Source organism: Callorhinus ursinus, unplaced genomic scaffold, assembly GCF_003265705.2.
Source record: "Callorhinus ursinus isolate GAN/ISIS: 27379988/994484 unplaced genomic scaffold, GSC_fseal_2.0 scaffold4, whole genome shotgun sequence".
Classification (NCBI taxonomy): domain Eukaryota; kingdom Metazoa; phylum Chordata; class Mammalia; order Carnivora; family Otariidae; genus Callorhinus; species Callorhinus ursinus.
In genome coordinates, this window is record NW_027397066.1 from 100,849,585 (window position 1) to 100,864,895 (window position 15,311).

Here is a 15,311-nt window from a genome sequence, read left to right on the forward strand (position 1 = left end):
GGGTGGATGGGACCAATGGGGGAGAAGTTGGAAAAAACAGATCATGAAAAGATTTACAGATAATGTAGAACTACAATTTTATTCCATATTCTAAGGAGTAGTATTAAAGTTTAAAGTAATCTGTTTATATTTGCATTTGTGAAACATCACTCTAACAAGTGATGTGAAGGATGGCTCAGAGGGAGGTGAAGCTGGAGGCTAGGAGCCCAATTAAGAAAATGAGAACCTGAACTGGGGGTAATGAAGATGGCAACAATGGGACAGAGTCAAGAGATATTTAGGAGATAAAAGCAGTAGCAAAATGTAGTGACCAGTTCAATATGGAAGATATTAAGATGGAAAGTGCCTAGCATAATTTCCAGGTAAACTGACGGGGCAAACTTTTGCACCATTAGTCAAAATAGGATTACTGAAAAAGAAGATGGAAAAGAGGGACAAAATGTCTAGAGCTTAAATAATGAGAGGCAGGATGGTGTAACAGAACACCAGCTGTGGAGTCAAGAGACTTTGCTTCACATAGGACTCCATCCTTTTTCTCTGTTAAGCAAATTGCTTTATCTGAGTCCCTGGATCCCGATCTGTAACATTACCTACTTCGAGAATTTTTATGACGATTAAATAGCAATGTATGTTAAGCTCTTAGAATAAATTGCATGCACAATAAGCAGTTGTCGTTTTTATGATGATCTGGCTGGTGAGGTCCAGCTCACAGTTAAGAAGTGTCTGGTGCTCGGAGAAGGGGCTGGGTAGAGATGGAGATTTGGGAGTTACGGGCCAACAGGTAGCTGCAGCCTGGGAGAAGAAGGGCCCCGGGGAGTTATCCGGGATCACGTCAGTTCTTTCTAGGCATCTTTAAGACCAGGCGCCAGCAACGCGGGAGCATGTGTCGCTTCTTTACAAGTCCCGGCGGACCCTCAAGGACAAGCAGGAGTTGCCCGTGACCGGGACTACGCGAGCTCAGCACCCAGCCCCGCAGCATCTTCGCCACCGCACCCGCTCCGGGCGACCGCGACAGACGTTACTGGAAGGACAAAATCCTCTCGGGGAGCGGGTCTCACCCAGCGCGGCTCTCGCTTTATCCCCTCAGGTTTACCTGTAAATAATCCGCTCGGTTTAAATTTAGATCCATGACGGTGGCACCAACGCGCTGCGCAGGGCCGGGACCGCACAGGAGTGACAGAGGCTGACACAGCCCGGGCCTCTGAAGGGGTACCGCTCGCGTCCCCTCGAAAGAACAACCCCAGCAGCCTCAGTAGGGGATGCAAATGCAAGGCGTCAGGGCAGCGGCGTCCGCGTGACGTCAATACGTTCACGCGAAGAGGACAGCCTCCGCCAAAACGAAGCCACGCCCCTCTCCTGAAGGACCGCCCACGGACTTAACCTCCTCCAATCAGAGGCAGAGAGGAAAGGAGGACGCGATCCTGGAGACCGGAGAAAGGTGGTTTCCCCGGAGACTGCAAACGCAGCATTGGCCCCACCCCCACCGCCCTCTAGAGCTGCACTTCCAAATCCTTCTTGGTGTAGACCCGCGATCTGAAACCTGTGTAGATTCTGAACTATTTTACTGACACTGGAAAGGGTCCTTCAAAGAATTAGGTTCCAAAGTTATAGGCGTTAGCTTACCACAGTGCTTATCAAACTTCTGACCTTACGATCCCTTTACAAAACTCTTACAAACCATTTTGGAGGACCCCAAAGACCTTTTGTTTTTATGGGTTATCTGTTGATATTTACGTTAGAAATTAGAACTGAAATTTTAAAATGTATTTTCAAAACTTATTATTTTAATGAAAATAACTTATTTTCGAAGGAAAAAAAGAGGTAAAAAGACTGGTGTTATTTGCAAATCTATTTACTGTCCACCTGAATAGTAGGCAGGCAAGTCCCAGATCTATTACTGCATTCAATCTGTTGGTATAGGTGTGGTTTTTTTTTTTAAGTATATGAGGAAATCTGGTTCAAAATCAACAAGTGGTAGTTTCTGGAAAGCTAATTGCAATGTGGAATGTCTTCATTATACAACATCCAAGAAATCCTATATGTTAATATTACCGTGGATTTCATCAGAAAAGTTTTGAAGTATTAGAAAGCTATCAACCTCAGACAGGTATACAAGTTTTGCAATATTCTAATTTGTGTTTAGGCCAAATTTTAAGCACTGGCAACAAATGTCAATTGTTTTTCTTGAAATGATAGATTCCAGTCTTGAATTCACCAGAAAGTGTATACCAAATATCCAAGTCTGAATAATCATAATTTTTGTCAGTTGTGCTTTTAAAAAAGAAGTGTTCCAGCTAGCAACTCAAATAATCACACAAATGCTTTTCCTTGAGACAGTACCCTTCTGTATTCAATAGAAATGTTTTATGTACTTTCTATTTCACCACACAGAATATTTTAAAAGAAACGTATTCAAGAGTTGAGACTTTAACAACTTTTACTCTTCACAAAGGGCATTTTTATATAGAATTTTGTTTCCTGCCAATATGTGGCATGAGGAATGCAGTAACTATTATTACTGCTTGAAGCTACTGCTTTGATTCATGCTTAAGTACCAGCAGTATTAACCACCATTGTTTTTTGTTTTTTTTTTGTAGGTGATTTCTTAGGTTTAATTTTTTTTAATTTTATTATGTTCCAGTGCAAATATCAACACAGTGGAAAAGGCAGATAACATCTTAGTGTAATGAAAATAGTTTCAAAATCACAGACCCCCTGAAAAGGCCTCAGGGACCTGCAGACTACCACTGGCCTAGAGTGACCCAAGGTCTGACTGAGAGCTCACTTTCCCTGATTCTTTCATCAATCCTTCCTTAATGCACACAGTGCTCTGCCTACAGAAATACTCCAAACGGATGAGTAAGATACAGCCCCTATCCTGATTTCTTTGGTCTACTAGTGGAGAGTTCATAAGTGATTGTGAAACAAGAATTGAAACCCTGAGAAGAGGTGCTTCTTAGGGAGAAAAATTACTTCCTGCAAGGGATCTGAGAAGGTTTTGACTAGGTACCAGAATGTTCCAGACAATTCTTTTTCTGAGGCTAAAATAACTCCATATTAAAATATAAAACAGTGACTGAAGATGGGTTAACTATGTAGAAATCTGGGGGAAAACACACATCAATCTAGATTTCACAAAAATACAGATAAAGTTCAGACATAAACTGAAAAAGCCATAGAGGAGAGATAGGAGAACATAAGAGTTATATAGAATTTAGGGAACTGGAAGGTGTATTAGTTAGCTAGGGCCCCCATAACAAAGTACCACAAACTGGATGACTTTAAACAACAGAAATTTATTTTCTCACAAGTCTCACAGGCTAAGAGTATAAGATCAAAAAGTGTCGGCAGGAAACCAAACCAATCTTCTGAGGCATCTCACCTTGGCTTGTAGATGGCCATCTTTTCCTTGAGTCTTCATGAGGCCTTCCCTCTTTTCAAGTCCCTGTCCTAATCTCTTCTGATAAGGAAACCAGTCACATTGGATTAAGGCCCACCCGAATGACCTCATTCTAACTTAATTACCTCTTTAGAGGTCCTATCCCCAAATTTAGTTGCATTCTGAGGTACTGGGGATTAGGACTTCAACATATGAATTTAAGTGGGACACAATTCAGCCCATAACAGAAGGGAACTTGTCTGATCTTAAGAGGAATAGAAGAAACCACAAAGAAAAAACATATTAAAAATAAAAATGAAACATTTCAATATGTAACAAAAATTTTTACATATAAACAAAAATTTGGAGGCTATGTATAACTTAATATGTTTATAAACAGTTCATACAAATTATTAAAAATGGAAATATTATGATTCCAATAAGTAAACAGGTAAAAATTTGAACAGGTATTTCACAAGGAAAGTGGCTACTGAACAAACTTATAGAAATCTATTACCTTCATTTCTAATCAATAATATTAAAGCAAGATATCTTTTTTATTTTGCCTTTCAGATTAGAAAAAGATTTAAGTGATAACACTGTATGTTGCAGAGAGAGCATGTTCTCATCAACTTTGATGCTTTAAACTGGCAATAAAACACTTTCAAAAGCAATGTAGCAATATGTATCCAATCCTATAAATATGTAATTTTTTAACCCATAACCCCAATTTTGAATATTTAATCTACAAAAACAAAGTAAGAAGTCATAACTAAAGAAACATTTAAAAATAAGGACCAACTATCCAATATAAAGGGAGTGGTGCATCCACTTTATGGACCTCTACGCAGCCACTGAAAGTGAAAATAATGAAGGCTGTATAGCAATGTGGAAAATGTTCAGGAAAATAATAAAAATTGAATATAAAATAGTGTATTGTACCGATTTGTTAGGAAATATATCCAAAAATTTTTAGTTGGTTATAGATTAAAGGATTATAATCTTGTTTTGTGTTTTCCATAAGATTTCTGCATTTTTTTAAGATTTATTTATTTGAGAGAGACAGAGTGATCATGAGAGAGACAAGCAGGGGGAGTAGCAGGCAGAGGGAGAGGGAGAAGCAGTCTTCCCGCTGAGTAAGGAGCCTGATGCGGGAGTGGATCCCAGAACCCTGGGATCATGACCTGGGCCAAAGGCAGACGCTTAACTGACTGAGTCACCCAGGTGCCCAGATTTTTGCATTTTTAATAGAATGTTGCGATTTAAAAATAAAATTGTTATAAAATAAAATTAAAAATTAAGAGATTCTAAGACTCCTGTGTTTAATGCTGTGTAGTTCCCAAAATGAGCATTCTTCTGTCCCTATGTTTGCAAGGTTCTGAAAAAGGGTTATCTAAAACAGTAGGTACCAAATCTTTCCACTATCTATTCTCTTGTTTCTCTTCTCAAGTCCTGGCATTGCATGTTAACAACTTAAGGAAAATGATACAGATATTATTGCTGTTTTTGCATTATAACAAACAAATCAAAATATTGAAAACCTGATGAAGTGGGCAGGAATTATCTTTTTAAAAATTACTCTGGGAAATTCAATACGTATTCCAGGGCTGGGCAAAATTTTGGAAACCATTAGTCCAATGTTTTCCCTTTTGGATCCACAGATCACATTCATAGTAGTATATACTCTTTCAAAGCCCTTAGAATTTTAATAATTATTTCATTTTTTATTGTGCAAGTTTGTAATTAATTTTGTACAGAAGGAAAATGTTTGTGTAAAAATGTAACTTTAAAGAAAAGGCATTTTCTTTTAGGTTGCTATATTATTTAAGAAAGCATTATAAAATTCATCTTCATGCAATCTTTACAATAATTGTAATAAAAACATATACTGGCAATGCTTATTTTCCATTTAACAAGTGATGCCCACTGTTTATTTTACTTTAAGCTAATTGTATAAAAGAGAAAAAGTTTATTTTGAAGATCAAATTTCTTTTAAAACATTGAAATGAGGCTATGATGTAGCATCAAAAATAAAAAGAGCTTGCATAATACAATATTTGGAATTCTTTCATTTTGCATGTAGAAAAGGCAAGTGATTTTTTTTTCAGTACTGTGTTTTGTTTCTAAATGGCAAAGGCTTCAAAGGGCTAATTTTAAATACTTCTTATATAATTAGCAGGGTTTTTATTCACAAAAGTGAAAAGCCAAGTTAGACAAAATTGCCACTATAATTTCTCTTTTCAAACATATTTTAAGGTACATCTTGGTGGGCTACATTAAAAAAATCCAAAAACAAAAACAAAAAATCATTATATCTCAGATGTGATAAATGTCACCTTGAGACAAATTTACAGAAGTACCATACACTTCAGTAACTTATAAACCTTATGTTGTAGTCTTAAGGCAATCATTATGAGTATAAATTAAACAACTTATGACTAAGAATGACAGCAATTTAAACTGCATTGAAGTTAAAACCATCACACAGCTAAAGGTGGTTGACTGAGTGACTGACTCATGAGTATATACATTGGTCTCCACTAACATGTGGTACCAATTTGGAAACTCTCAAACTCTTATTTAAAAAAAATTAATAAATAACCCTTTTAGAATGATTTTAAAAAAGAAACAAGAGGAGAGAGATCATTACCACCTTGGATGATTATATCAGCCCCATGAAACAGCTCTGTGACACCCAAAGACTGAGAACCTGCTTGTAGCATAACCCTGTTTGACTGAACAAGGTATAAAACCAGATTTGTCCCAGGGCAAGCAATTAACGATCGATGTGGCTTCAGTTCTCTTTAGACGTCATTCATAAGACACTTTACCTTCCCATTTACAAAAGCTTCTTTCATTTGGCTTAACATATTTGAAATTGAAATATATTGGATATGATTGGGTAAATGAAACATATTGGACATGATTGGGAAAAGAGTTATCTTAAGTTGTACTAAATTTGCTTTTAATAATCACAAAATATATGTCATTTTTAGGTTTTTATAGTGAAGACACTGGATACTATTTTGCTTAGTTCCCTCTTTTATTTCAAGTCTATGACTCTAAGCTTCTCAACATATTCTGAAGTCCATTAAGTCAAGGGTCGTCAATAAATTCAATACAGAAACACAGTGTCAAAATTTTTAAACAGTAAGCCTAAGAAGGAATTTGAGAGTTGCCTCCTTTCCTTTATCTATAACCAAAGAAAAAACTAAGAACAGCAGAGAAGTTGAAAAAGAGATAGAGGACTTTGATAATTTCTAATTAATCATAAATACCTATATGTCCTTTGCTAAACAAATTGTTTTTGGTCCTGTTAAAATGTTCCCTTCCCCAAGTTACCCCACTGACTTCTCTGAGCGTTGCTTTTAAGCACAATGCCCCTGTCAAAATGGTGAGTGGGGCAAGGACTTGCTGACCCAGAGATATCATTAACCTCAAAGAAGCATTAATTTTGACAGCAATCGCCTAGAGTAATCCTTACCTGGCCCCCATATTGCTGCAGTAATACCCAGGTCTTAGAATGAGCTCATTGTGGACAAAGCCTAACAAGATTTGTATATGGTGATTTACTGAAGGAATGTTCTCAGCAGAAAGGGAGGAATGGAAATGTGGTAAGACAGAGAAAAAAGCTAAACACAGATTTGGTCTCAACTGGTGTCTGGCTGAGCCTAATCCCTCCCTGAGCTCTAGAGCATGAACTACACCAAAAAGTTGGCCCTATCTTGAAACAAGGGCCCAGCTTTTTTGTTTCCACCCCAGTCAGTTGGTCACTGGCATGGGGAAAAGGGGCATAACATCCAAGGCAAGGCTGCTTCCTTTCAGTGGAGGGCAATTCTCTGGGGAAGGGGATAGTTGGGAACTGCTAAGGAGCCAACACTCACAGAATCTGGGAGATTCCTGCATTGGCCCATTAAAAAGGATCTGAGCAGGACAACAATAGCATCAATGTATCCACCACACCTTGGCATCACATCTTCCTTCTTGGCTACAACCTAGAAACTATGAAGGAAAAAAAATGAAATAACAGAAACATACTAGTTTTATATAAGTATAGTAAATAAAGGAAAAACAACTTATTTTGAGAACTCTACAGTTGTGTGAGGCATAGACTAAAAAAAAAAAAAAATGTATTTTCTCACAGGGTATATATGCATGATCCAAGGATCCTAGGCTGGATGTCCTCAGATGAATCCGACACTTTTTCATTCAACATGTTTCCAGTTCCAATTGGGAATATTGCTAAATATGCTGTTCCATAGCTATAGGCAAAAACTTTTATTCTTGGAATCCGAGACAATACCAGAAGACTGAAAGTACTGTCTATTATGGAAACTCCATGTCTTTACTGTTTTATTATAAACTATAGTCACATATAACATGAAAAAAATCAATATTCTATTCAGTTCTGAGGTATAACATAAAATACATAAAGTTTGAAAAATGTTTCAGACAAAATACCATTAGCATAGCACAAAAGTCAATGAAATATTCTACAGAGGTAGCAAAATTGTATAAAGTTCTTTTCTTACCTTAACTGTTTTAACTCCCCAAAAGTAGAAATTAAGAAATTATCTTTAAAGAGCTTTATGTAGTACCATTTAATGTTCATTTTTGTTTTCACGCCTAGAAAGCCTTCCTGTGTGATATTAATGATTTTAAAGTATCATGTATTTAATTGGTTTTTAGAACCTATAAAACTATCCTTGAGCTATGATCATAAACCATATTCCTGTAAGACCTGACAAAAAACAGAGTGAAGAGAATCCAGATGATAAGCACAACTCTTTAAGAGATTAAAATCCAACTGGTTAAAAAAATACTTTGAGTGCTTTATGGTCTTGTGAAGAGATGAGGGATATTACTGGTCTGTATCCCCTTTCTTATTAAAGTCATGAGGTGGTGTGGATATTACCAGTATTCAGCTCAGTTATAGAATAAATCAGTTACAGGTTCATCACCATCCATTTTGTGTAAAAAGTGTAAACTGAGAGGCTTTGATAAGAAAAAGGATGTCAATCACTAAGTAATGATAGCAAGAGATGCCTTGAAGGGAAATGAAACATACCTGGTGATGCTTGAATATGTGTTTCCAGGTAGATAGCCATTGCTCTTTCTTGGTTCTCCCCATACACCTACCATCTAAAACTCAGAATGAAGTTAATGGGCAAGATAGAAGTCAATTGTTGATATTTTCTTTAGCCTTAAAGCATCAGAGACAGAAATTAGAAGGTTATCACAGAACAGCAACCCTGCATAGCCCCTAACTTTAAAAAAACTCACTACCCCACTGAATAAATTCACATTACTGAAAAACAACAAATGAAAATTTAAGACAGAAAGCAAACTGTATATACTTTAGAAAAATCTTTAATGTGTTGTTTTGAACAATTATATGAAACTTAAATATGTAATGTAATTATATTTTCTATTAATCCATTTCATTGTTAAATTCTTCATTCAGGTCTCAAAGGTTCTAGGATCATGAGTGATGCCAAAAATTCTAAGAAAATCTTACCAAGTCATGGCTGGTTATAAAATTTCTTTAGTTTCTATTAAAAAAAAATCTCTTCAACACTTGGACAAGGGAAGGAATGCTACATAGTGATGGCCTTTTTATTTTTATTTGTATTTTGTTGGCAGTTCCGTTTAGTTGGTTTCAACATTTATTGAGCACCTACTATGTACCAGGCACTGTACTAAACGCTGGAGACACAAAGATGAATAACACATGGTCCCTGTCCCCAAGGAGCTTACAGTCTCTTGGAGGCAAATAGGTAGTGCAAAGACACAGAGTTTATTCTAAAGTGGACAAAAATGTCAGTAATGTAATAATACGGGGCCTTTAAATACAATGGCATGTCATTGTTTATAATGTCAAGGCAGACAATTAAAATGAAGACCATTTTCATGTGATAAAACAGTAAAATCATTAAGACCTATGTTTTAAAGATTCACATGATAAAGGTAGTTAACACTAAAAATTTACACCATAGTTTTTCAAGTATTTCATACTTAGAAATATTATTGCCCACATTTGTGCTATAGTCAAAGCCATTATTCCAGGTTACTGAATCATTCACATCTCAACATGCTAGGATTCAGTTTCTCACTGAGTTTATGAATCAGAACGGCTAATTCCTCAGTTGCTTGGCTCTTGTCCTCCAAAAGTTCATAACGAAGGCTGGAGATATCTTGCTTGATTTCTTTTAATTCACCTATAGTATTTGTATTTTTTAAAAAAAAATCGTTGGTAATTTGCTCTTTGGATTTAGAAAAGAACAAAGAATGAAAATCATACAAATTCATATAATATGAATACATTTGCTTCATAAAGTCCAAGGTAGTTTTATCAAATTTTTTCCTGCAGGATATTTAAGAAGTATTACTCTATTTTTTTTTTTTTGGATTTTTAAAATTTATTTGTCAGAGAGATTGAGAGAGAACACAAGCAGGGGGAGCGGCAGGCAGAGGGAGAAGCAGACTCCCTGCTGAGCAAGGAGCCTGGATGCAGGACTCCATCCCAGGACTCTGGGTCATGACCTGATTGGAAGGCAGACGCTTAACTGACTGAGCCACCCAGGCATCCCGAGAAGTATTAGTCTTTAAAAATATATTGACCTTGGGGCGCCTAGGTGGCTCAGTTGGTTGGGCGACTGCCTTCGGCTCAGGTCATGATACTGGAGTCCCGGGATCGGGTCCCACGTTGGACTCCCTGCTCGGCGGGGAGTCTGCTTCTCCCTCTGACCCTCTTCCCTCTCGTGCTCTCTATCTCTCATTCTCTCTCTCAAATAAATAAATAAAATCTTTAAAAAAAAAATATACTGACCTTTGAAAAATCTATAAAAATAGTCCAGCTATGTTTTCAATAGCAAAATTCAGCTAAAGTATTGTTCTGTGGCTTAAGCACCTCTTAACACAGGGTGATTTTTCGGCTAACTGATCTACAGCCAGAGTATCCCATTCTGTCTATAGGGAGTCCCTTTGGTTCCCTCAGACATAAGGGTCAAAACCTACATGGATCATCTCCCTTTGCTAGAATGGAAGAGACTTCTAGCAAGATGAAATTTTACTAAAGGTGATTCAGTCTGTTTAACAGGCAAATACTGACATGGAACAAGTAAATTTTAAGTCAGGTTTGAAGTAAGGGAAGGGAAGAAAAAAAAGGAGGAGTGATTATTAAGGAAGTCAATGGCAATGAACTTGGGGCCAAGGAACATTTTGTAGGACACAGAGAACCAATGTATAAGGAAGTAACAAGCAATGGTAAAATTAAGTTTAATGTGATACCATTGGCAATGGGTATACACATAAGAGTCTCCAGAGGAGACTTGTCACTATTAAAACACAACTATTCCCATAATTCAGCTTGGCAGTATTTTGAGCATATGTAGTTTTCAATTAAGAACTGGACTGTCTTGCAAATGATGGCAATGTAGATAAGCCATTGACATTGAAAGGTGAACTTTGGGGCAGAAATTTATCTTGGGGCGCCTGGTTGGCTCAGTTGGTTAAGCGACTGCCTTCAGCTCAAGTCCCATATCGAGCTCCCTGCTTGGCAGGGAATCTGCTTCTCCCTCTGACCCTCCCCCCTCTCATGTGCTCTCTCTCGCTCTCTCATTCTGTCTCAAATAAATAAAATCTTTAAAAAAAAAATTTATCTTGAATCTAAGAAATGATTCTTCAAATTATTGGTACTTTAACAAGCTTTCTGTAAAAGAATCACATGTAAAACATACCTTCCATGATATTACCTGGTACGTTTATGATGCTTTAAAGTATAATTTCTACATTCTTTCATATATATATATATATATATATATATATCAGAAACTTTTTATGTTAAGGAACTCTAACTATTCCTCAAGAATACACATAAAACATTTGCAGATTCCTTTTTTTAGGCAAGAAAAAAAAAAGGGCTTCTTCCTTTCCCATCTGGCAATATGATCTAATTTGAAATCCTGAAGCTGGTCTGTGGTGAAATAAATGGATTTTCACACATTCAATATCACATTTGGACTACAAACCCACTAGATTCCCTTTCACCTCCTTAGTGCCATATCCTCCTTCCTTGTTTTTGAGTTATGGGGAGACTAGTCATTAAGTGTTATAGTCATCTGCCAATACGGGAAACACAAACTACTCAACCTCTTGGACCTCAGTTTCTTCATTTATTAAATGAGGATGTTAAACTGTATGATAGTTTAGTTAGAACTTTGTTCAGAACTCCAAATTCTCATTAACTTATTTTCCTCTTTGGTGCAAGGACATGGAAGATGCCCATTTGTTTTTGATGCTGTCAGCAATCCAATTCCCCCAGATCACTTTGTTTTTCTTCTCCCAACTGCCACCCAGCAGGGAGGTTACTGATCAGATTTCTGCTTTCTAAACTACAACCCCTTTCCATCCTGTCTCCCTGAGACAGTTTCTAGGGCATCATAATTGGATTTTTGCTGGTCCTCAATCACACATTCATAGACTTCTTTTCTACATACACGTACCAGTGGACTGATCCAGATTTTCAAGGGAGTCTTTGCATAAATCAAGTAATGGCTTTGAAGCCCATCACGTTTTATTTATTTATTTTTTTAAAGATTTTATTTATTTATTCATGAGAGACAGAGATAGAGAGAGGCAGAGGGAGAAGCAGGCTCCCCACTGAGCTGGGAGCCCTACGCGGGACTCGATTCCAGGACTCTGGGATCATGACCTGAGCTGAAGGCAGACGCTTAACCATCTGAGCCAACCAGGAGCCTGCCCATCACGTTTTATTTAGTTTAGCCCTTTCTTCTCTTAACAGTATAGAAAGATCTAGTGGCATCTCATTGCTATTGGAAGCTAAGTTTCCATTTTTAGGCAACTTACTTTTCCCAGGTTGATTTCTATCCAACTCTGGGCCTGTTCTTTGGCCTAGCGTTTGGTGAAACATTTTTATAGTACAGACAGCTGCCCTGCCTAGGATATGCCTGGAAAAATAGGCACCTTTAAATAAGGAGCCAAAGAGAAAAGTGAAAGGGAAAAGAGAAACAGCAGATGAGAAAAATGGGTTACAGATTTCTTTCTGTACAACAAAGGAAACATTTTTCTGAAGAAATGTAGGTTCTATTTGAGCCAACCAGCCAACTATTTTATTGGAAAATGTTAACATTGGAAAAATGTTAACACTCACGTGAACTCACTGCAAAAGAACTGAAACTACTGACTACTTTATGTAATAGGAATTTAAAGGCTCCCAAAATGATGGCAGGTTTTACATTCTAAGAATCAGTTAGGGCATTCTAAATAGAAATCAACTGTCTCTGATTGACATTTTTAATAACCCTTTCTTTTAAAAGATAGAGTTTTAGAAATGTAACCTGATTCTCCTATCAATCTTGGAACTGTTACTTGAGATTGGATTTTTAAAGTATCTTTCAATATCAAGTTTTCCAAGGTCATTAAGTTAGTTGCAAAAGGATGCTTCTCAAGGTGGAGATGCTTACCTTCATTAACTTCATCGTTTTCTTTGTCCACTTGTGCTTTCAGAACATATCGCTTTATAAGTCTTTTCATTATCTGCTGTTGATCAAAAAGAAATAATTATATCATCAATGATACACATAAGTAACATGGATCCTATTCTCCAAAGAGTTTTACATACCTGTAAAGCAAACGCAGCTCAGGAGAGAGAAATTTCATCTAACTAATTATAGTAGATTCACCCAGATTTTTCACCTTCTATTGAGACTTACTGCATAATCTACAAACATTCTCCCCCACCCCTAGGAATGGAAGAAGCTATATAAAAAAAAGTTAAGTTGGAGAATTTAAATTCATGTTTTCTCTTTAAGATGTGCTGACACCGCATTATCATCTATAAATACTACCTTATTTTTCACTGTTAAAAAAATATGAATATATGTTCAACGGAGAAAAATTGGAAAACACAGAAAAGAAGAAATAAACAAAGATCATCAATTGTCCCACTATCCAAAGATAATCATTATTGTTTGTTATTTTGTTGTATGTCTCTTTAAATTTTGTATATGCACTAAATACTATATGTATATTTTATGTTTTCAAAATACCATATATTCTGTTATATTGTATGCTTTCTTCTCATAGCAATATATATTGTAAATATATTTCAATCTAAATAAATGCTCTTACAGGATAACTGTTTATCCATAAGGAAAAAATAAAATAAAATTAGAGCCCTACTTCATACCACACACACAAAAATTAATTCCACATGCATCTAAAATGTGGAAGACAAAGTTTTTAAATCCTTTAAAAGAAACCATAGGAGAATGTATTTATAAATTCAGTGTAGAGCTGGATGTTTTATAAACAAGATAAAAAAATTCTAATTATAAAAGAAAAGATTGATAAATTCAACATTATTACTATTAAAATGTCATTAAAACTTCTGGTTATAGAGATACTATAAAGAAAATTAAAAAAGCAAGCCACAAACTGGAAGAAAATATTGGCAATACTTACAACTGATAAAGAATTTAGTTTGGATCTAAAATGTATGAAGAACTTTAATTCAAGAAGAAAAACTGAAATAACCCAATAGAAAAACAGGGCAAAGACAAACAGGCATTACACAAGAATGGAATCATGAATAGTCAGTAGGCATATAAAACAATCTCAAATTCGTTTCTCAGGGAAATATAAATTACAATTAAAAGGAGACACAATTTCCCATCTAAAAAGGGAAAAAATTAATAAATCTTATAATGCCAAATGTTGGAAAGAATATGTCAATGGGGACTTTAATGCTTTACTGGCATGAGTATAAATAGACCACTTTGAAAAGCAATTTCGCATTATCTTTTAAAGTCGAACACTGGTATATCCTTTCACCCAGAAAGTCCACTTCTTGATCCAGAGCCTGGAAAAACTTTACACATGTGGACCAAGAGACATAAACAACAATGTTTATAGCAATCTTATCCGAAGTAGCAAATACAAATCTGGAAACAGTCTAAACAAATATCAACAGGAGGATAGAGAAACCATGTTATGTTACACAATGTAATCTCATTGTGTTCACTAATGAAATTAAATAATGAAATTAGTGAGTCATAGCCACACACAACAGGATGGATGAATCTTAGAAGCATAAAGGTTGAATGAAAAATTCAGTTCAGACTTCACAAAGTATGAAACTATTTTATAAAGTTCAATAAGTAAATCTACATAATGCATTGTTAGGAATACTTTTATATGTAATAAGTCTATATTTGAAAAGGAAACCAAAGCAAGAGGATGAGAACTCAAACTTCAGCTTAGTGATTACCTCTTAGGTGGAGGGAAGGGGTGGGCCAGGGAGGAGCACCTAAGTAGAGGCAATGGACAGATAATGTTACCATTCTTAGGCAAGTGGTGGTTCGCACAGGGGTACATGTAATTATAATTTATTATGTGTTACTCACATTCTTGTGCATATATCAAATATCACACAAAAAAAAAAAGGAAAGGGGGAAAAAAGGCCTGAGGTAAAATGAAGATATAGTAGGAATAGAAAATATATCTTAATTTTAAGAAAGTAGAAATCATGAAGTTAAGTGACCTATTAGAAGCCAAGCTCAAGAAAAGGGAGAAATCTAGGAATATTCAAAATGTCTATCTCAAAGAATAACAGATCAAGAGAGAAACTATGCAACTGGAAAGGAAAAACCCATTTTACCAATAGCAGTAAAATAGAAAACCTATCAAATGCTGTGGAATCTAGACTTCAGGGTAGACTCACAGCTGTGTGGATCTTGGCCTGGACTTGCTCATTTATTCACCAAATATTTATTGAGAGCCAACTCTGTGCCAGGTACTGTACTAAATGCTAGGGATGCAATAGTGAACACAGCTCCTACTCTAATAAAATGTCATTGGAACAATTCACTATGATGGGTGGACATGTCAGGTAGCTAATTAACTTTAGGGG

The 15,311-nt window shown here is 36.1% G+C and overlaps 2 protein-coding genes across 9 annotated transcripts in view; both read right to left on the minus strand.

Moving 5' to 3' along the window:
- BBS7 (Bardet-Biedl syndrome 7) overlaps positions 1-1,263 on the minus strand; it is a 45,987-nt gene extending 44,724 nt beyond the window's left edge. Inside the window, exon 1 of the mRNA XM_025874112.2 lies at positions 1,094-1,263. Coding sequence (XP_025729897.1) covers positions 1,094-1,129 — 36 coding nt within the window. The 5' untranslated portion in view covers positions 1,130-1,263. The remainder of the gene's footprint in view (positions 1-1,093) is intronic.
- Positions 1,264-8,762: 7,499 nt separating this feature from the next.
- Positions 8,763-15,311, minus strand: part of TRPC3 (transient receptor potential cation channel subfamily C member 3) — a 70,672-nt gene continuing 64,123 nt past the window's right edge. For 5 of the 8 annotated variants that reach the window (XM_073892211.1, XM_073892210.1, XM_073892209.1 and 2 more), the window contains 2 exons: positions 12,865-12,940; positions 8,763-9,597 (listed from right to left, as the gene is read on the minus strand). In XM_073892211.1, the coding sequence (XP_073748312.1) occupies positions 9,455-9,597; positions 12,865-12,940 (219 nt within the window). In that variant the 3' untranslated portion in view covers positions 8,763-9,454. Of the gene's footprint in view, positions 9,598-12,864; positions 12,941-15,311 lie in introns of those variants that run through there. The other 3 variants (XM_073892208.1, XM_073892207.1, XM_073892212.1) reach the window with 2 other exon arrangements.